The following is a 22,858-nucleotide window of genomic DNA, read 5'->3' as shown; positions in this document are numbered from 1 at the left end:
AAAAACTATGTGCATTTATTAAAAACACCTTTTGATAAATATAATTTGGTCTAAAATTGTCCATGTTTAAATTGTGGCTGTTTTATAAATATGTGGGTAGGGGTAATGGGAGAAATAAGCTAATTATATTTATCACGTAATATTGCATAGCAGGCATTTTTTGTAGTTTTGAAAAGTAATAAAATTTGTGATTTGAATATTTCAGCACAGTTTTTATGTTTTGTTTTACTCATATATTTTGATTACAGTGATTTCTCTATTAAATAAGAGATATACTGGTAGGAGTAGCAAATTTTCCAGTTAAAATAATGGCGTAAATTTCAGCAACCATGATTATACTGCATGTTTGGGGAGGAGGGAGCTTGGCTTTATACATTTGTTCTTTGTTTGCTTTCCTCTGGAAGTCAAACTTGGGAAGATAGGAAGATCTAATTAACTCCAAGGGGGAAAATACCTTAGAAGACCTGTCAGTTTCAGTTTATCCCTAATTCTCAAAATCATTATATGTCTTCATTGTTTGTGTATTACTTGTGCCTGATTCACTGCAGCTCGAAAATAATCAAGTGCCTTCATATGGTACATAGTTAGAGTAAAAGATAAGAGCTGTCATTCTGGCACACACAAGAACTTATATGTTACTGTAGGAGATAAGAACAAATATGGAACTAAATACTGAGACTGTTGGTGTGTTTTGGGGTTTAAAATGGAGGATTCCAAGAAAGTTTGTTATGGAAAGAATGACATTTGAATTTAGTTTTGAAGAATGGGTAGGGCACGGGTGCCTGTGCCCAGGCTTAGACTATATCAGCATAAGTAGTCTTAGAGTTGGGAAACATTGTATTCTCATTTTCCAGAATATATGGAATGAATAGAAAAGTGGTAGGAAATCATTTTCATAGGTTGTGGTCATGTTGAAGAGGGTGAGGAATTTATACTTAATTTCGTAGATAGTAAATACTCAGTTAGACTTTTTGTCCTGTGTTACTGGATCAGTTGCAGGGTCCTGGCACATAGATGTTTAACTGCTATTGACTCCCTGAACTGCACATGTGAAATGATTTGGAAGAGAGGATTGGACCAACAGGGTCAGTGCAACTTAGTACGTAGATATGTTGAGGAAAGACCATAGGGAGAGGGGATAGTCAAGAGGTTCTGAGATTTTGAGTGTTAAGAACCCCCAGAAAGCTATCATAGAGAAAAAGCTATTAATAGGGAAAACACTTTAGAGATCTGGAAGGGAAAAGTGACAAGACCATTGTTTTTTTGATGTATTCTCAAGCTTGGTTGGATATCTTATAGATGGGGATATGGTTCTAGATTCTAGAAGTGAATTTTGGGATACAGATTTCAAAACTGCATTTACTTAACTTTTCAGTTGGGTTGCTAGAGAAAGTAAGAATTTAGTTTTACTTTAATTCTGAATTTGGATTAATGTCATCTAAATTTTTACTGTTTGAATACATTGAGGTCAGAGGCCAGAGATTTCAGTGCTCAGAAATCTTGAATTTATTTATGGTTTTCTTTCTTATTTTAAGGCAAGGAGGACTTCTTGTTAATTTCCATCCTTCAATTCTGACCTGTCTGCTCCCCCAGTTGACCAGCCCTAGACTTGCAGTGAGGAAAAGAACCATTATTGCTCTTGGCCATCTGGTTATGAGCTGTGGAAATATAGTTTTTGTAGATCTTATTGAACATCTGTTGTCAGAATTATCCAAAAATGATTCCATGTCAACAACAAGAACCTACATACAATGTATTGCTGCAATTAGTAGGCAAGCTGGTCATAGAATAGGTAAGAAATATTTAAATACTTTAAAATTTTCTTTAATTAAAAAAAAATGAATGTGTTTAAGAACCAATATGCTTTTCTTAGGTGAATACCTTGAGAAGATAATTCCTTTGGTGGTAAAATTTTGTAATGTAGATGACGATGAATTAAGAGAGTACTGCATTCAAGCCTTTGAGTCATTTGTGAGAAGGTAAGTTTTTAGGATCTCTATATTCAAATAAAAGTTTCCCTTAAGAATAGAGTAATAATTAAGATCTAGAGTAGGTGGGTGAGGAGAAATGGGTTATTTTACTGACAGCCAGGATGAATTTTGGTTTTGGATGTGTTTGATTAAATTCTCATTAAACAGTAACTGATAAATCAGTGCAGTATTTGAAGTGGATGTGATCTTATATTTCAAAATACGGTCCTTAGATTTATTTTGAAATGTTTCCTTTTCATTGCTAGGACTTGAAAGAATTTGTAAAGGTATTTATGGTTGTCTTTTGGTTTAATTTAATAATGTAGTTACTGTCTTAAAGAGCAGCAGGGTAAATCAATTACCTGGCCAAAACTATGTAGGGAATTTTATATCTTTCTAACATTTTTTGAAGTTTGTCACATCCATTTTGCTAGGGCAGTGAGTCTCAATTTGGAAACCTTGGTTCTAATAATAAAATCTTCATTTATGTACTAGAAGGCCATAACTGGCTGAGGAGCAGATTTTTTTTTGCCTTTGGCTAAAATTGCCAGTTTGGTATAGCATAGTGTCTTGAGACTTGACTGGTTGTTATCTGTAGTAATCCCTTGCCCCACTCATGGTTTTAAGAAGTAGCTTTATGGTCATACCAAATTCTTAAAATCAGAAGTTGTGCGATTCGTTTCTGTTCTTTTAATTGAGAAACATAAATTACTCCTTTCTTGTGGGGGATTTCTATGTTCTCTCTCTCAGCATATAGCTAGAAGACCAAGCGTAGAAGTATGTGCATTGGCATTTTCACAGACAGTCCTAGTTGCTGAAGAGCACATTCACTTGGGCTTGGTCTTCTAATCTTATGTTGAGAAGTTAGAGCATATACAGATTTCTCTCTATACTATCCCACATTAACCATGATAAATCAGTTATTGTAAGAATCATCCTGACTTCAGAGGGGTTAAAATGGGAAAAGTTCATCTTAAAATTAAGTGTAATTTGAAAAGTAAATATTTTAAAATATGCAGAGTCATTGGTATTGAAAGGCTGGGGATCAGTTTTCCTATGCTATGTTAAAGGGAAGAAAAAAATCTGGTAATAAAATGTGTCAGACAGTGAATCGAGAAAAGTACAGTTATTCAAGGCAGCTTTTATTTTTTTCTTCAGATGTCCTAAGGAAGTATATCCTCATGTTTCTACCATTATAAATATTTGTCTTAAATATCTTACCTATGATCCAAATTATAATTATGATGATGAAGATGAAGATGAAAATGCCATGGATGCAGATGGTGGTGACGATGATGACCAAGGTATTTCAAATTAAACAGAAGGAGTTTGTTAAATTTTCATGAAAGGCCCAGTGTTATAGATGGAGATGATCCTTACCTAGTGAAAGGGGAAATGACCTCAATATTCAACAATAGAAAATTGATTAAATAAATTATGGGGCATTCATGTGTTGAACTGCTATGCAACACTTTCAGAATCTAGAAAAATATTAAAGCAGTTATTAATAAGTTGAGTGAAAAAGTGGGTAACAAAAATTATGTCCCAGTTTTATTGTTTTTAATACACAGAAAAAAAAATGTTACTAGTACATTTATAGTTACTAGCCAAGAGAATTTTGTTCTTTATTCAGATTTTCTGCAAAGGGTTTTTGTAAGGAGGGAAATGAATGTTATTTTAAAACTGTGTGGTAGATATACATATTCAGCAGTATGGTTGGTTTTATACATACTTTCATGAAAAATCCTAGATATTGTTTGAGGCTCCATTTAACTTTCATGAATCATCTAAACATTTTTTTTTAATTTTATTTTATTATGTTAGTCACCGTACAATACATCATTAGTTTTTGATGTAGTGATCCACACTTCATTGTTTTTGTATAACACCCAGTACTCCATGGGTACACTCCATGGGTACATGCCCTCCTTAATACCCATCACCAGGCTAACCCATCCGCCCACCCCCCTCCCCTCCACCCTCAGTTTGTTTCTCAGAGTCCATAGTCTCTCATGATTCATCTCTCCCTCCCGATTTCCCCCCCCTTCATTTTTCCCTTCCTTGTCCTAATGTCCTCCTTGCTATTCCTTATGTTCCACAAATAAGTGAAACCGTATGATAATTGACTTTCTCTGCTTGACTTATTTCACTTAGCATAATCTCCTCCAGTCCCATCCATGTTGATGTAAAAGTTGGGTGTTCATCCTTTCCTGATGGCTGAGTAATATTCCATTGTCTGTGTGGACCACATCTTCTTTATCCATTCATCTCTTGAAGGGCATCTCGGCTCTTTCCACAGTATGGCTATTGCGGACATTGTTGCTATGAACATTGGGGTGCATATGGCCCTTTTCACTGCATCTGTGTCTTTGGGGTAAATACCCAGTAGGGCAATTGCTGGGTCATAGGGTTGCTCTATTTTTAATTTTTTTGAGGCACCTCCACACTGTTTTCCAAAGTGGCTGTACCAACTTGCATTCCCACCAACAGTGTAAGAGGGTTCCCCTTTCTCCACAACTTCTCCAACATTTGTTGTTTCTTGCCTTGTCAGTTTTTGCCATTCTAACTGGTGTAAGGTGGTATCTCAATGTGGTTTTGATTTGAATTTCCCTGATGGCTAATGATGATGAACATTTTTTCATGTGTCTATTAGCCATTTGTATGTCTTCTTTGGAGAAGTGTCTGTTCATGTCTTCTGCCCAGTTTTTGACTTGATTATTTGTTTTTCGGCTGTTGAGTTTGAGAAGTTCTTTATAGATCTTGGATACCAGCCCTTTATCTGTAGTGTCATTTGCAAATACCTTCTCCCATTCTGTGGGTTGCCTCTGTTTTGTTGACTGTTTCCTTTGCTGTGCAGAAGCTTTTTATCTAGATGAAGTTCCAAAAGTTCATTTTTGCTTCATCTAAACATTTCTGAGGCTCCTAAGATTGATCGTGCTATGATTTGTAGTATTTACTTTGGAAAGAAATAGCACTTTCAAGGACATAGAGGTTGCTCATGTTTAGTTGTTTCTGCTAGTATTAAAAGAAACATAGTGGAGGGGTGCCTGGGTGGCTCAGTCGTTGAGTGTCTGTCTTCGGCTTGGGTCATGATCCCAGAGTTCTGGGATCGAGCCCCATGTCGGGCTCACTGCCCGGCGGGAGGCCTGCTTCTCCCTCTCCCACTCACCCTGCTTGTGTTCCCTCTCTCGCTGTGTCTCTTTCTGTCAAATAAATAAAATCTTAAAAAAAAAAAGATCATAATGGAGATAATTAAATGGGTAAGTTACAAGGTATGTGGGTTGGTGGATTTCCTGATATTTTTCATACTTTTAAATTTGATTCTTTGAATGAATTTACATTCCTCCAAAGTCTATAATTTCATTTATCTTTTAAAAAGAAAACAGAAACAATTACAAAAAAATCCCTCTTAACCTGGTACTACACTCTGGCAGCTATTGCCAGTTTCTCTTACAACAGAATTCAAAAAGAATGCTCTCCAGTTCCTTTTTCTCTATCTCTCATGAATCCAATCTTTCAGGACAGGATCACCAGTGACCTCAGATGTTTGCCTGTTACTCAAATCAGCAGCATTTCTTTATTTAATTTCCAGGATACCACACTCTACTGATACTAGTCCTATTTTTGTGATTACTCCCTCTCAGTCTCTATGCTGGTTGCTCTTCAAAATCCTGAACACTAAACTTTGGAGTATTCTAGGCCTTGGACTTCTCTGTGATACTCTTTAATTCTTGTTAATCTCATCTCGTCTCCTGAGTTTAATATCACAATATGCTGAAAACTCAAATTTTTTTCTGCATTCCACATTTTTCCTGTGAATTTCAAGTTTCTATATTCATCTGCTTAATTGATTTACTGCTTAGGTGTCTAAAGTATCTTCTCCCCTACCCTTCCCTTTCCCCCATCTCCTACCTAACCTGTTTATTTAGCCTTTTCTATCTCAGAATGGTACCTTCGTCTTAGTTTCTCAGGCCAAAAACTTTGGGGTTATACTTAATTACTTCCTCTCATACACCCTCTTCATTCAGTCTCACATCTCAGGGCTTTCCCCTTACTTATAGTCTTCCTTCTCAACGTTTTTATTTTCTTTATTATAACTAATCCCTTTTGACATATTGTAATAATTTCCACCCACTAGGATGTAAGTTTCATGAAGACAGAGATTTTTCATCCTCTTTATTGACTGCTTTATTCTAGTGCCTAGGATAGTGCTTGACACACAGAAGACACTCAGTAAATGTGCTGTATTGAAGGGATTGTAACAGGAGAGTATCCTTTGAAAAAAGCAGTAGCAGTATATGTTCCTGTTTTTGATTGTTGGTTTTTAGTGTGCTAAGTACTTACGTTGAATAACCAAGTCCTTCAGCTGTTTTATCTGTTTGCATGGATCATACCTAATAACTACCTTTCTACCATAGTGTTATTTAACATAAAAGCAACATAATTTCAGTGATTAGGGTATTAAATGTTTTAATAACCCTTTTTTCAACAAAGTATATTTCTGCAAAATAATTCCCATAGTTGGGTTGCCGTGGGAAAAACTTCATTTATTTATTTGCTTTTAAATAGTCCATTTTGATACAGTACCTTGTAATTTTTATTCACATATGATAAGTCAAATGCCTTGGGTTTAGTAGTATTTTGTTGGGTTTTCCTATAATGTGCTATGATGAAATTAAACCTTCTGGAGATTGGAAGATTTTATTATATAATCCTAGGATTTTCTAAGGCATAGCTAGCTACATTTAGCTGTCACTAAGCTAATTGGAGTAGAAGCCAATGAAGAGACGACATCTTTTTCCCCCAGTGAGGAATCAGCATTTCAGGGCTATAATCTTATCTAAGAATAACAAAATTATTGTTAGATAATTTTAGACTGTCCTGAGAACTGCTAGTATTTGTGCCATCCTCCTGACTTCGTTACCCAACTGATTCAGCCTTATAGTGTTAGAAGGAAATAATTTTCAGAGATTTCACACACATGAAAGTCAATGAAGTATACATAAGTGAAATGGAGTTAATAGCATTGGACTATTGTTTTAAGGTGTAACAGGAATTTGGAGAAGATGGTGTTCTGTTTTTACATGGTGCTTTGTTGTTACCAGAATTTTCTTGTAATTGAGGAAGTATGGTTTCTTTAAACTACCTTAAGAGAATATGTTGAAAGGTTGAAAATATACATATTATTTCCTAATAGCCCATCAACAAATTTAGTAAAAAGCCTTATTAGCCACAAAGAAAGCTGATGTCAGGATTCTTGTTTCTCCCCATGTCCTGGGATTGGTAACCATGCTTTTTTTTAACACCTCATCTATAGTCATCAATCTTATTTCCTCGTTTATCTTAACTCCTTGATTGATTGTTTGATTTTCCTATAGTGTCAAATGAGTCCTTTGAACTTCTATTCATACTGTTTTAAAAGGCTGATTTTACAAATATTTATGTTGCAAAGAAGTTTCACGTGTTAATCATTAAAGATTGATAAGCTGTTCATTACCCATAGTAAGTGAGAAGATGATTAACAAGTTAAAAACAGTTATGATTATTTTCTTTAGAGGTTAATCTTTGTGTAAATTTATAGAGTCTTTCTAAGTACTTAATCTTTTAAATCTTCTCTATTAAAAAAAGAAAAAATAAAACTTCTCTATTGCTGTGTGTTAGTGAAAAGTTATAAAACTGGGTTTGAGTATCAGTTCACTTTCTGTATTAAATGATAAACTTTTCTTACGATTAATAGCCTGTTAACATTAAAACTTCTCTTTAGGGAGCGATGATGAATACAGTGACGACGATGACATGAGTTGGAAAGTGAGACGTGCAGCTGCTAAGTGTTTGGATGCTGTAGTTAGCACAAGGCATGAAATGCTTCCAGAATTCTACAAGACTGTCTCTCCTGCACTGATATCCAGATTTAAAGAGCGTGAAGAGAATGTAAAGGCAGATGTTTTTCATGCATACCTTTCTCTTTTGAAGCAAACTCGTCCTGTACAAAGTTGGCTATGTGACCCTGATGCAATGGAGCAGGGAGAAACACCTTTAACAATGCTTCAGAGTCAGGTCAGTTTAAAAGTATGGTTGAAAGTCATACTTGTAAATATGAAATTTTAAAATTGTGTTTTTATATGGAAATCTGAGTCCCAGAACATCTTCAGAAAAGCATACTTCTGGGATATGTTTATGTAGTAGTTTATGTATATTCATATTATGTTACTTGTAAATAGTTTATTCTGATTTGAGGTATTCTTGATTTTACTAGATAATATTAAAATAATTTTAAGGTTCAGTAAAATTATCTTTGATATTAACAGAGAAATCTTAGAGCTATGGAGTCACACTACTTGTGTTCATACCTCGTTTCACTCCTCATTTAGCTGTGTGATCCTGGACAAGTTAGTCATTTTATTAAACCTCACTTTTCTCATTCGTAATAACAGTTTATTTACTTAGAATGGTCTACCCACGGTAGTGAGAAATGAGGTGATTTATGTAAACAGTCTGGTGCCTAGTCCATATTATTTTACTAATAACAGCTGGCATAGATATTTTTCACTGCAGGACATCTTTTCTAAGATTCTAAAGATTAGAACTATATAGCTCCTACTTACTGAATATTTAATGCATGCTAGGCATTTTTCTGTCTTATATATAATCCCTACAGCAGCCCAATGGCATACATATTTGTTCATTTTTATAAATTACAAAAACAGATGTTGAGAGGTACTGAACACATAACCCAGGGGGGATGTACATATCTGTCTTGCTTTTAAGTAGTACAAATTAACAAAAAAATCATGGTGAACTTAAAGGTGAACACTGAAGATTAATTGTAGAAGGAAATGAGAAAAAGTGTATAGAAGTCAGATAAAAACATGGGACATTCTGATGATGTAATGAACTAGGTGGTTTTCTTTTGTCTCTAGCATTCAGATCACTGTTCGATATGGCATGTGTCTGTATGTATCCTCATATCTGTAAGATGAGTAAATACTTTGTTTAGGTTTTACCAACTAACAAAACGTTAGAAAGTTTAGAAGCAGATGTCTTTGAATCATAACCTTGCTGCTTGTAGCTACATTTTGAAGTGAGGTCTATTTCATTGTGAGAAGACCCAAAGTCAAAGACCCATTTAATGGTTTCTTTTCCGTAATTTGTCCCTTTTCTTTTAATGCAGATCTGTGCTATTTTTGTTCAAAAAGCCATTTATAAATTATGTTCCTAAAATTTTGTTTGAAAATTTATTTGGTTTGATTTCTATTTAGTCTTGTGCATTTCATAATTAAAATTAATCAAGGAAGACTTTCTTGCTCTGTAGAAAGCTAATGATACAAACTGTAGAAATGATCCCTGAAAGTATAGTCTCTATTATCAGTATAAAGCAAATAGAGTGCGACAAAATTTGTGTCTAACAATCTTGTTAAATTCTTCCCTCTCTTCCCATCCCTGATAATTTGTGTTAAGTGTACTGAGGAAATACCACTAGCTGAACCAGCTAATGTGTGTGTGATAATTACAGGTTCCCAACATTGTTAAAGCTCTGCACAAACAGATGAAAGAAAAAAGTGTGAAGACCCGACAGTGTTGTTTTAACATGTTAACTGAACTGGTAAATGTACTACCTGGGGCCCTAACGCAACACATTCCTGTACTTGTGCCAGGTATGAAAGAAATAGTAAATCACTTTGGGGACTTACTATAGACTTTATTAAGTCTTCGATAAGCTTAAACAGTTGTTTCCTTCAAAAAGGTAATTTGTGACAACTTAATTTGCACATAGAACCATCTTGAACACCTAAAGTTAGAAATTTTCAAGTAAAAAGGTTAAAATCTTAGCTTAAAATTTTTGGCTCTAATATTTATCATAGATTGTGGAATTTCTACTATAGAGATATAGTATGATTAAGTAGAAACTTTAATAAAATTTTAGGGATTAGTTTTTAATTTTTTCTTTCTTAGAAATACATAAAAATTATTGGACTTTTTTTGTTGGCTTTTTAGGAATCATTTTCTCACTGAATGATAAATCAAGCTCATCAAATTTGAAGATTGATGCTTTGTCGTGTCTATATGTAATCCTCTGTAACCACTCTCCTCAAGTCTTCCATCCTCACGTTCAGGCTTTGGTCCCTCCGGTGGTGGCTTGTGTTGGAGACCCATTTTACAAGATTACATCTGAAGCACTTCTTGTTACCCAGCAGCTTGTCAAAGTAATTCGTCCTTTAGATCAGCCTTCCTCGTTTGATGCAACTCCTTATATCAAAGATCTATTTACCTGTACCATTAAGAGGTTGAAAGCAGCTGACATTGATCAGGAGGTCAAGGAAAGGGCTATTTCTTGTATGGGACAAATTATTTGCAACCTTGGAGACAATTTGGGTTCTGATTTGCCTAATACACTTCAGATTTTCTTGGAGAGACTAAAGAATGAAATTACCCGCTTAACTACAGTGAAGGCGTTGACACTGATTGCTGGGTCGCCTTTGAAGATAGATTTGAGGCCTGTCCTGGGAGAAGGGGTTCCTATCCTTGCTTCATTTCTCAGGAAAAACCAGAGAGCTTTGAAACTGGGTACCCTTTCTGCCCTAGATATTCTAATTAAAAACTATAGTGACAGCTTGACAGCTGCCATGATTGATGCAGTTCTAGATGAGCTCCCACCTCTTATCAGTGAAAGTGATATGCATGTTTCACAGATGGCTATCAGTTTCCTTACCACACTGGCAAAAGTGTATCCCTCCTCCCTTTCAAAGATAAGTGGATCCATTCTCAATGAACTTATTGGACTTGTGAGATCACCTTTATTACAGGGGGGAGCTCTTAGCGCCATGCTAGACTTTTTCCAAGCTCTGGTTGTCACTGGAACAAATAATCTAGGATACATGGATTTGTTGCGCATGCTGACTGGTCCAGTTTATTCTCAGAGCACCGCTCTTACTCACAAGCAGTCTTACTATTCTATTGCCAAATGTGTAGCTGCCCTTACTCGAGCATGCCCTAAAGAAGGACCAGCTGTAGTAGGTCAGTTTATTCAAGATGTCAAGAACTCAAGGTCTACAGATTCCATTCGTCTCTTAGCTCTGCTTTCTCTCGGAGAAGTTGGGCATCATATTGACTTAAGTGGGCAGCTGGAACTAAAATCTGTAATATTAGAAGCCTTCTCATCTCCTAGTGAAGAAGTTAAATCAGCCGCCTCCTATGCTTTAGGCAGCATTAGTGTGGGCAACCTTCCTGAGTATCTACCATTTGTCTTACAAGAAATAACCAGTCAACCCAAAAGGCAGTATCTTCTGCTTCATTCCTTGAAGGAAATTATTAGCTCTGCATCAGTAGTGGGCCTTAAACCATATGTTGAAAACATCTGGGCCTTACTGCTAAAGCACTGTGAGTGTGCAGAAGAAGGAACCAGAAATGTTGTTGCTGAATGTCTAGGAAAACTCACTCTAATTGATCCAGAAACTCTCCTTCCACGGCTTAAGGGGTATTTGATATCAGGTGGGTACCTAGATTTTCTTATTTAAAAAAAAAAAAAAAAAATTATTAGCAGTTGGTAACCTTGAAAGATGCCTAATGCAGAAGCTAAAGCCTTTTTGTATTGTGTTACATGTAGAACCTGTTGCCTTGTGTTGCAATACGGAGCTATATTCAAAGGACATTTTGTTGTTTAAAAAGGATAGAGTAATAAGATCATGGTTAAATCTATTGTAGTTCCTATTGTTCATTATATTTTAATGTTAACTCTTTTATTTTAAAATGTGGAAAAGACAAATGTCTCTTGAATTAATACATACTAAGGAACTTGGTAGTACTAATTACAGTACTAATATTAGTGAACTTAGTTCAAATGAAGGATCCTAGAAGACTTTTGTTTTCACATTTACCAGTGTCAACTCCTTTAGACCAAGTAGTGGGTAATAATAGCCATTGCTTTCTTTAGAAACTGCTTTTTTAAGAAAACACTTGAAGGTCTTGTAAACTATTTATGGGTTTAAACACTTCCCTTTTCTGAGGGCTAGATTCTCCACTGTTGCTCTCCCAGGTCTTCTCCTTCCCAGAAGATACTATTTCTTTTGAAATCTAATGGGATTATGTTTTATGAGTAAACTTTGCCTGCCCTGAGAGCAATGAGTGGTACTCCTGACCAAAGAGAATTTTAAGGAGTTGAGGATACTGGTGTCAGTTGAAGTGGTTTGAAAATGATAAAGATATCCATGGATTTTAGTGAATTTACATACCAATAGACTTAAAATTTCTTTTTAATTAGGCTCATCATATGCCCGAAGCTCAGTGGTTACAGCTGTGAAGTTTACTATTTCTGATCATCCACAGCCTATTGATCCCCTGTTAAAGAACTGCATAGGTAAGTGGAAACAGATAAACATACTGATTAATAATTTCAGTAACTAAAAATATTACCAAGGAACTAAAATAAAATGCTTGTAAGGGTCTGGTAATTGTTTCATTAAAAAGATAATTGACAGTGTGTGACCTTACATACTTATATCATCCTTTAGTTTGAAGTTATCAGATAATTTTGCAAATAAATACACTGGGATGGCTTCAGAGTTGTCTACATATTTGGTCTATCTGACCAGATATAAATTAATCTTGCTTGATCTGTTATAGCCCCAATTTTCTGTTCTTATAAGCCCTCCAGCTCCCAAGGAGATCTGTGGAGACAATCTAAGAATAAAAAAAAAAGTAGAACTAAGAGATAGCCAGGCGAGACTAGGGCTGTCTCTACATCGACAAGGACAAGATTTAGCTTTTAGGATTATTTTATTGATTTTACAACTTCCCTGTGTTGTTTTCATCATCAGTTTTCCTAGAGTTGGTAATACTAAAGACCTTCAGAGCTTAGTTTGGTGTTTTCTTGAAGACAGAGCTGCAGAGAGGATAGAAGGATATATGACAAAGAAGCTTTGTAGTTTTGTGTCATTCTGCAGTAGGCCAGAAAGGAAAAAAAACAATTTAAAAGAATTACAAAAATGGATTATCAGTTCAGAATAAGAGAGACATAGGGATAAATGGATGCTATTGTTGGGACCTAGACATAAGGTCTGAATTGGAGGATTCTTGCCTTTTGTTCTCCTCATCTGTTTTTGGTTTGACTTATTTATTTAGAGAGCAAGCCAGCATGAGCGGGAGGGGCAGAAGGAGAGGGAATCCCAAGCAGACTCTGCCCTGAGCACATAGCCCGACATAGGGCTCAACCCCACAGCCCTGAGGATCACAACCCAAGCCGAAACTAGAGAGTCGGCTGCCCAACTGACTGTGCCACCCAGGCACCCCGCTTTGATATATTTGACATTTTTTGTGTCGTACAAGATAGGACAAAGGAGAAGAGTCCTGTGCCACATCTCTAGAGACATATTTCCAGGTTGACAAGTCAACCATTGTGTATCATTGGTATAGTTAAAGCAGATGATGGTCATTCTCATTGAACTATGATCTAGTTTAGTATTATTTGTGACTATATGAACATCAGAACCACCTAGGAAGCCTTTTAAAAATTGTTAATAACTAAACCAAAGAGTTGGGGACAGGTAATCCTAGTGCATGTCACCATTTGTCCATAGTAATAGCAGTATTTTAGATGCTTTTCTGAAAGCAAATACTTTATTCTAATTCACTGTGTTAGTAATTGTAAGCAAACAGAGGGGTAAGAAGGTTTAGTCTGGTATATTTAAATTCTTTTTGATTCCAAGGTACCTCCTGAACGCTTTTTGTAATCCGAAATTTCCTGGGTGGTCAGACTTGAATTTACCAGTATATGGTGTCTAAAATATTAGTATTACTTCCTTCCCCTTTTTTCAAATTGCTGTTGTGATACATTCAAGTCTTAGCACCTCTTTTTTTCCCTTATGTATTCCAAAACATTGCTGACTGTAAGGTTGTGATTACATAATGATGAACAATAACTCCATGTGAATACCAGCAATGTCCCAGACACTATTCAGCAGTATACATGCAATTTATTCTACTCATGTAGCCTAAAGGTTTATAATTCTCATTTTGTAAACTGAGAAACTGAGGCTCTTGCCTAAAGTAACTTGCCAAAAGTCATACAATCGGCAAATGAAGTGATTTGGATCACCATCTGTGTGACTCCAAACATCTTTGCACTATAATTTCTTCCCCACATTGGCAAGACCAGACTTATTTCTGCTTTTTGTCCTATATTAGGTTTCAGTTACCTCCTTTTGTATTTTTAACCCTCTTACCAATTTATATATTCTTATTAAAGATAGAAATGTTTTATTTCTCTTTTATCATCTGATAAATTGTATACTTGTTAGTAGTAATCAGTTTATCAAGTAATGGATCTAGTCCTCATCCTATTTATCTTATTTTGAACTCAGTGTTTTTCTGTTTTTGTTGCTTTTAGTGAAAATACTAATTTTGAACTCTGAGTAGAATCATTTATGTTATTTTTGTAGCTGCTGGCTCCATCACTTCTCTGTGCAACCTACCTTTTTAAAATACATCAGTAGAAGTAATTAGGGAACTTTTTGGGCTCTCTCATTCCATGCCCTCTGTGTTACAGAATGCTTATTTATAAGAGTCAGTTATCATGTCTGAATGTAATTATGTTTAATCAGTAGTTTACCTGTTGCTAAAAGCAGCTCTAAGGTTCACTTATTATATCATCATATTCTTCCGTGACCTGCATTGAAGAAATAATATCAACAATAAACTTACCCATATAGAAAAAACATATGTATTTTATTTTAAGCCTACCATGAGTATATGTTGCTTCTCTTAAAATTTTCAGGTGATTTCCTAAAAACATTGGAAGACCCAGATTTGAATGTAAGAAGAGTAGCCTTGGTCACATTCAATTCAGCAGCACATAATAAACCATCGTTAATAAGGGATCTTCTAGATACTGTTCTGCCACATCTTTATAATGAAACAAAAGTTAGAAAGGAGCTTATAAGAGAGGTAAGTTAGTTACATTACTGTTTATCTAAGCTTGTCTTTTATTTTTAAGTATATCCACACATTCTGTTTTGTTTCAACAGGTAGAAATGGGTCCATTTAAGCATACAGTTGATGATGGACTGGATATTAGAAAGGCAGCTTTTGAGTGTATGTACACACTTTTAGACAGTTGTCTTGATAGACTAGATATCTTTGAATTTCTGAATCATGTTGAAGATGGTTTGAAGGACCATTACGATATTAAGGTAAGATGTTTGTGCCTATTTATAGATTGTTTTAGAAGAAGACTTTCCTATAGTCACTTTCACCCTTGTAATTTACTCTTGCTTATTAAGAAAAACTGGTTTGCTTGTCATGATTTTAGTAAGTGTGTTATAAACTATAATATGCAAAAGTAATAGTGATGCAATGTAACATCAGTTGACATACAGGAAAAATCCAGAAACCTCATTGGAGGAGGAAGTCAAGTCTACGTTATGGATGGAAAATTCTAAGAAATTCCCTGTGCCAGCTTGCTTTAGTGCATAGTTTCTACAGCTTTCCCTTACTTAAGAGTCCAGACAGATTTTGCTGTTTAGAGTATGATATTTTTGTCGTGTCTTAATATTGGATAGTAGTCTTCCGTCATTGTCTTAGCTAATTCTTTGGACTGTCTTTAGAGCTGTTCTACATGATAACCATTTTATGTATTGGAATGAGGGATTTTTACTTTCTAATATGATATTATAGGCTTAATATCAAGAGTTTTGTTAAAGGATAACACAAAAGGACTGTTTTCTATAGAAAGCAATCTGTAGAAGCAACTAGAGAGAAATCACACTGCTTTTTAGGTTTAGAGCATGAACTTTACTCATAATTGCTCTTTGTTTTATTTGCTCACATCTGTTTTAAATATGAACTATAAAAGGGTGATTTAAAAAAAAAAAGTGCATTGTGTCTATTCTGCTCTTCGGGGCCTTCCTTTAGTCAAGCAGAGCAAAAGTGGCAGCTGAACAGTAATTGAGCATACTATCAGAATCCCAACTTCTGTTTCCGTATGTGGTAGTAACCTGACCCTCTCAGAATTCAATGAACAAATCCCCAAAAGAAGTAATAGAATCTTCCTGTTTCATTCTACAGTTTATAGTCTAAAGAGAAAAAAAAGACTATGGGTTACTGGATTAATCTGAATAACCAGTCTTTTTGATACCTGCTAAGACAGTAGAAACTTATTTTGAAGATTTTCTCCTAGTTCAGTTATTTTCTTGTTCAGTGATTTTCCATTCTGGTGCATACAAGCTTTTTACTGTATCTATGGCCCTATCCTGACAGGTTAGGTAAAAATCTCTGGGAAAGGGGCTGAGGAATTGGGCATATTTCTAAAGCTCTGCAGTGCTAATGTGCAGCCAAGGTTGAGAACCACTGTTCTGTACTCTAGGACCACGTTATAGGTTAGGTCTGTCTAATGCTTGTAACTAATATTCCTCAGCTAAGGTTTGAAAGTAGTCATTCCTCTTAAGAACTTTGTCAGAATTTGGAATACTGTCTTTAGAAAATCATGCAAAGTCTAAATTTTTTGTTTTCTAATAGATGCTAACATTTTTAATGTTGGTGAGACTCTCCACCCTTTGTCCAAGTGCAGTACTGCAGAGGTTGGACCGACTTGTTGAGCCGTTACGTGCCACCTGTACAACTAAGGTAATCAGTGATTGACATCACCTCAGGCCAGACTTGGTATATTCACGATTCCTAGTTGATTCTGTACTCCAGTTTTCCAAATTTAACCATGCTAGTACCCTATGTAGCAGTTGGTTTTAAAAGTTAACCTATTAGAAAACTTACTAGCAAAAAACAAAAACAAAAAAACTTACTAGCACTGTTAAATGCTATTCCTAAAAGCTTTTATTTAATGTTATAATAATATGATACATATGATGAAGTGCTGATACAGGATAAAGTGTGATAGGAACACAAAAGAGGAAATGATGAATTCTGGTGGAGGTGGGTAGGGGAGGGAGTCAGAGAAAGCTTTCTATGAGCATGATGACTTTTAAAATGGACCTTGAAAATGAAAGTCCGAATTATTTTTCGATTCAGAAGGTGAAACAGGACTTTTCATGTAAAAATGATTATACATATTAAGGCACAGAGAGGTCAGTACATGATGTTCTTAAAGAATAAGGACTAAACAGGGTAGCTAGAGGAGTAGTTCTTGGGGGCTGGAGTAGGACTTGATGACCAGGTAAGATAAGGCTCTGGGTCCCATTCTTTGTTTCAACCATGATGGCTCCAGATTTTCTGTTTTATGAGGGGGTTGGTATAAAATGTTTCCTCAAAGGAAGAACAGTTACTGCTAAAATGTTTAAAAATAACTGTTCAGAGTAGAATGTACCTTTTGGATGTATAAAACAATAGCTTTGCTTTATTTACCAGAAATTTCTACGTGCTTAAATTTTGTTCAAGAGTGGTCTTTGTAACACACAGTATAAATTTACTCAATGTTACAGGTGAAGGCAAACTCAGTAAAGCAGGAGTTTGAAAAGCAAGATGAACTAAAGCGATCTGCCATGAGAGCAGTAGCAGCGCTGCTAACCATTCCAGAAGCAGAGAAGAGTCCACTGATGAGTGAATTCCAGTCACAGATCAGTTCTAACCCTGAGCTGGCGGCCATCTTTGAAAGTATCCAAAAAGATTCATCATCTACTAACTTGGAATCAATGGACACTAGTTAGGTGTTTGTTCAACATGGGGACCATTATATTGACCATATGATGCACTGAATTGACAGGTTAATCAGAAAACATGGAAAGAGAAGTATTTAAGGCTTCAAAATGTTCCATATTTTTTTTTTTTTCCTTCACGGAGACAGTTTGGCTTTCTTCCATTGTTGTTTTTGTAGCATTTCTTTCAGAAACATGTATTTCCACAATCTCCAGAGGTTGTAAAACCACTAATGTCTTAGTGGTTAGGGCAACATTTAAAAAATGGAAACTAAAAGTGAGGATTTATGGAGATAGGGTCCAGTATCTATTTGCCCTGTAATGTTTAGGATTAAAATGTTAAAATTTTGTGACCATGAATTTCTTTCTTTTATAAATTTTCTTTTAAAAATCAAAAATTCTGCAAGATGAAAACCATGTTTTTCTTGTATAACTTTTTGTTTCAGCAACATAAATTGATTTTTAGCTGGCAGACAATATCTGTGTAAGATTTGTTACATTTCAAAGGGTTTGGCAGTTTAAAAAGATAAGGTATCATTTTTTAAGTATGGGGATTAATGATATCCCTGTTGCGCACACTAATTTTGCATGAGCAAGTTTACAAATATGTATTGTCTGTAAAGCAGCATGTGCAGATTATTCATAATAACAAAAGTTAAAATAAGTATTATTGTATTAGTGCAATTTTCAGATATTTATTTTTGCACAGAAAACATATCTGGAGAGAGAGAGAGAGAGGAGTAAATTTTTGAAACTTTGGTTTTCTTAATGCCAGTGTGAATTTGCAGATGTTTTCAGCAAATCAAGTCACAATAACAATTTGCCACTTTTTCTATTATAAATTTTCTTACACATTTAAAATTTGAATATTTAAGTACTCAGTTTTTCTCAGTTACCCATTTGTGTGTGTGTGTTTCCACTTAGAAATTTTTAAAACCAGATGTTTCTTTCATTCCCTTTGGATCCCTGCATTCCTTATCGAAGGATACAAATACTGTGTATGCTTTTGAATTTTATTTTTAGGAAAATTCTGAAGCTGACTATCACAGGTTTGTTAGCTAATATAGTATTTTCTTTTGGTTGGGTTAGATTCCCCCCTCCCTTCTTGTAGAGCTAATTTACATATTGTATTTGGTAAGTGTTGGCTACTTTTCCTCATTAAGGGGTCTGTGCTGGGGGGAAACAAAGCTTTGCAGTACCTTATATTGTAGTTAAAATTTTATTTAACATACCCTTTAGTGAGCTCATTTCACACTGTAGCCTCTTCCTTCAAATTTGTGGTGCTCCTGTAACAGTAAGAACTAATTTCTGAAATAAAAGACATCTCCTAATGCTGTGCAAACATAGTTTACATGTATTGAAGGAGGCAGTTGTTAAATTGACCAATTTAAGCAATCATATTTGAAAACTGCACCCTTTATTTTTGAAACTGTGAATTAGAAATACTTTTCCTGCTGTATAACTTCCTGCTTTAACATCTGAATATGCAGTGATTTTAATTGATAACATACTGTGGTTATTAGATTAACAGCTTGATTTCAAATGTTCAGATGATAATGCATAAGACATCATTACCAGTAAGGATTTTAGTACATTAATATAGAACGTTACATGAAGTTGGTGCCATTTCAAAAATGTGGCAGGTGATAATCTTATACCATAATTTGCATAAAACTGTAATAGAAATTTATTTTGAGATGTCAGTATATTATGTACTATGCATTACCGTGGTATAGATGTTGTGGATATATTTAAGTATTTGGTTACATGGTTTCACAATAAATTAAAATACTGCAGGCTCTAGGACCATATAGGAGACTGACATGCATATGTTGTGTGAATGTCTTAGTTAATTGTCTAAAGTTAAATCCAAATACTTTTCATGTATTGGATTTTTTTTTTTTAACTTCCAAGAGGGCATGGTTTTTTAAGTCTTGGAAGATGGCTAATTTTTCTAACATAGCTGAAAGTCTATCTTTTAATACAAAAATAGATCACACTTTTTTCTAGTAGTAGATATGATTTTAGTGCTTTTTAAAATATATATATATTTACATATATATATATTTATGTACATGACAAAATTAGGTAACGGAGAAGAAAACGCAGATTTTAAACGCTGAGTCCTACTGATTGATTAACTGTGTACTTGTAGTGGTCAGGTCAATACTAGAATGGTGGTTGCAAGATGTGGAGTCCAGTCATAGTCTGCCACTCACACTACTCTTACCAGTCTTACATATTATTAGGAAGTTCTGCTTAGCAGTTCTCCGTATGTAGGTTTCTCAGGAGAGCTACAAGTTCATAGAAAAACTGTTTGCTGATTTTCCTGAGGACACATCAACTATTAAGAAAAAAAAAAAAAAAGCCAGGTAGTTCTAAAGTTCAATATGGGGAGTTGCATTTTGAGGTTATTTTATGAAACTAAAGCGGAAAGGAAATTTGGTATGGCAAGGCCTAATGTAAAAATTTACATATAAAATCAATAGCACTGAATGATAATTCTTAAAAGTGTGGTCAGGTCTTCACGTTAGTGAGGTCTAAAGCTTCCTAACCATTGGGAATTAGAATGCTTAAAAGGTAGGAGTATGATGACTTCATCAAATGTTTGAATATTTACCAAAAAATTTATGTAACCATAATTAACCAAATGGTGAATAATAGGGGCATATCTAATTTAACCAGTTCTAAGGGATGTTTTGATATTTTATAGCTCACTCTTGGACAGCAAATAATACAATTACATAGGCATGATCGAAGTTCATTAATAATGTTCAAAATCCCTGGTCATTGAAACAGTTAATAAGCCATGTAAACTTTATTTAGCCACATGACCAAGTATATGGCAATACTTCACAATTAAAAAGTTGAAGTAACATTTTCTGCCCACATTAAATTTTACCGAAAATTTAAATTGTTAGAATTAACTGCCATTCTCTACATATATTATGGTTAGTAAATGTTTTGATGTTAAGGAGCTTTAAATTTTTAGCAAATTTTGGATTCTAGCTGTATCTTAAATTGAATCTTATTTTTCAAATCACTGCCACCCCAGATTCATATCTTTTTAAAATCTTATTTAATCCTTTGTAGAGTGGAAAATGGACAATATAGTAACACTTCATATTACTGTTTGGAAAAAGAATATTCTGGTTTTAACTGACTTTTCCAGTTAATTAAATATAAAACTCCTTTGATACCTTTGGTTGTAAAAATGGAACACAAGTATTTGGTGGCATAAGGCCATTTTCTTAAGAAAGAGATACACAGTGAAATTACTGCTTTTCCTATTACTAGAAAAATACGATTTTTGTGAATACCTCTACTGCAAGTTAGGGCAAGATTTATCAGCAACGTGTTTGTGCTCTTAGAAAGTTAGTTCTAAATTCAAATTGTGATCTGTTTTTCTTTGGATATCATAAAAACCAGCTGGAGGGAATTAAAACTACTGGAGGGAATATTGCAAGTAATTTTACTTTTGTTAGACCCTGTGATGTCAATGCGTGTCAGGTTTCAGAATAAAATTTTTAGTAGTGGGAATCTTAATATCCTGACCTCTTCATACCTTTTAATTCTGATCTTAAATGATTATCAGTGATGATTTTGGCAAATTGTTTTACTTAGGTCTTGGAGAAAAAGCTTACATTCTGTGAACTGAAAATTTTCCAGATTAGGAAATATTGGAATTCGTGTGTATTTAGCCATTATCAGTAACTAATGGTTGATGCACATTGAGTGATTTTTTTCTAGAATGCTCTCTCTCTCCCCCACACACATAAATCTAAAGAATTATACTCCAGAACTGGGTAATGTACCATAATAACCTCATGTTTATAATAGCCTGTACTAACCCTGTTACTCTGAAAAGGTATTTTACTTGTTCCACAGACATTTCACTTTTAGTATAAATGCAACTTAGGAACTTCCTTAGGTAAGGGTAGCTACCTTACTATGATGGTAGTAGCTTACTATAATCCTAGTGTATTTTTAGAAGACACACAAATGTGTATTTTGTTTGGAATCATTATTGTCTATGAACTAAGGCTTTCCTAAAAGGGCTGGAAAAAACTCCTGGCTCCTTATTCTAGATATAAAAATCCATGCTTTCCTGCAGAATTCAGACTTCAGTGGAAAAATACATCTTTAGATCAGGATTTCTTAACCCTTGGCACAGTTGATATTTTGGACTAGATAATTCTGTGTCATGAGGGCTGCCCTGTGCATGTTAAGATATTCCCTTACCTCTCTCCACTTAGATACTACCAGTAGTACCATCACCAACCCCAGTTTTAACAACCAAAATTGTCTTCAGATGTTGCCAAATGTCCCCAGTGGAGGTCGGTGGTAGGAGGTTAATGCAAAATTGCCCCCAATTAAGAACCACTGTTTCAGAGATTTCTTTCTAGCAGCTATAACCAACAGACAAAACTTCAGACATTCTTGTGTCCATTTATCTTAAGTACTACTTCTAATAAACCTATTTTCTTAATCATTAAGTACAACTCATGATTTAGTGGAAATAGGTTTCTATTGTATAACCTCCTCTGATGGAAATGGATGGTCTTAAATCCCTTAACATACTGTTTTTCTCTGGTTATAAAATGTTTTCTGCACACTTGGCAGAAAAGTGCAAAGGGGCTGCTGCTGTACAGGGGAGTATGAAGCAGTTGGAGTGCTTTGGGATCGGCGCACTGTGTGAAAGATGGAGGCGCAGTAGCCACGCGCAACTAGTACATTTTTCTTGAATTCTTAAAATGTAGGTTTTCAAAATTGCTCATATTCTCTGCAAGAGAGTAGTCAATTGACTTGTTTCCCAGTACAGGTAATTTCCTGTTTAGCTATAATATGTGAAGTCCTGCCAAATAGTGCTATTTTGTATAATTCCAAAACTATATATTTGGACTTTGAAAGCCATTATTAAACTTAAGCTGACTATAGCAGATTTTTGCTATTTTTCTAGGATTAGTTGATGTATGGAGACAATAAAATGCTTCTGTATGAATCTTGATACCCACACATGGGATTTTAAAGACTGATGATGGTAGGCATGTGACAGAAGAACTACCACAAAACTAAAAGCAGACCATTGAGCGACTAGTCTGTCAAGCTTCTTGACCATCTCAGTACCACTTGGGAGAACTGACAGAGACATAAAAAAAAAAAGTTTCTTTTCTTTTTACATGATTATTGAAATACTAATGAGGTTGGTTGGCTCACAGTTTAAGTCCAAAATAACCTTGAAAATCATTC

General features: G+C 34.9%; 1 protein-coding gene and 1 pseudogene across 1 annotated transcript in view; one reads left to right on the top strand and one right to left on the bottom strand.

The window, feature by feature from the left end:
* Positions 1–22,545, top strand: part of CAND1 (cullin associated and neddylation dissociated 1) — a 45,724-nt gene extending 23,179 nt beyond the window's left edge. Inside the window, exons 5-15 of the mRNA XM_032420434.1 lie at positions 1,536–1,792; positions 1,874–1,979; positions 3,129–3,274; positions 7,735–8,027; positions 9,484–9,625; positions 9,966–11,459; positions 12,229–12,324; positions 14,740–14,909; positions 14,990–15,154; positions 16,479–16,586; positions 17,396–22,545. Coding sequence (XP_032276325.1) covers positions 1,536–1,792; positions 1,874–1,979; positions 3,129–3,274; positions 7,735–8,027; positions 9,484–9,625; positions 9,966–11,459; positions 12,229–12,324; positions 14,740–14,909; positions 14,990–15,154; positions 16,479–16,586; positions 17,396–17,620 — 3,202 coding nt within the window. The 3' untranslated portion in view covers positions 17,621–22,545. The remainder of the gene's footprint in view (positions 1–1,535; positions 1,793–1,873; positions 1,980–3,128; positions 3,275–7,734; positions 8,028–9,483; positions 9,626–9,965; positions 11,460–12,228; positions 12,325–14,739; positions 14,910–14,989; positions 15,155–16,478; positions 16,587–17,395) is intronic.
* Positions 9,218–9,330, bottom strand: LOC116642663 (annotated as a pseudogene).
* Positions 22,546–22,858: the final 313 nt, after the last annotated feature.

Source organism: Phoca vitulina, unplaced genomic scaffold (assembly GCF_004348235.1).
Source record: "Phoca vitulina isolate PV1807 unplaced genomic scaffold, GSC_HSeal_1.0 scaffold23, whole genome shotgun sequence".
NCBI lineage: Eukaryota > Metazoa > Chordata > Mammalia > Carnivora > Phocidae > Phoca > Phoca vitulina.
Note: the sequence above shows the minus strand (reverse complement) of the source record. Positions and strands in the feature narration are given on the sequence as shown.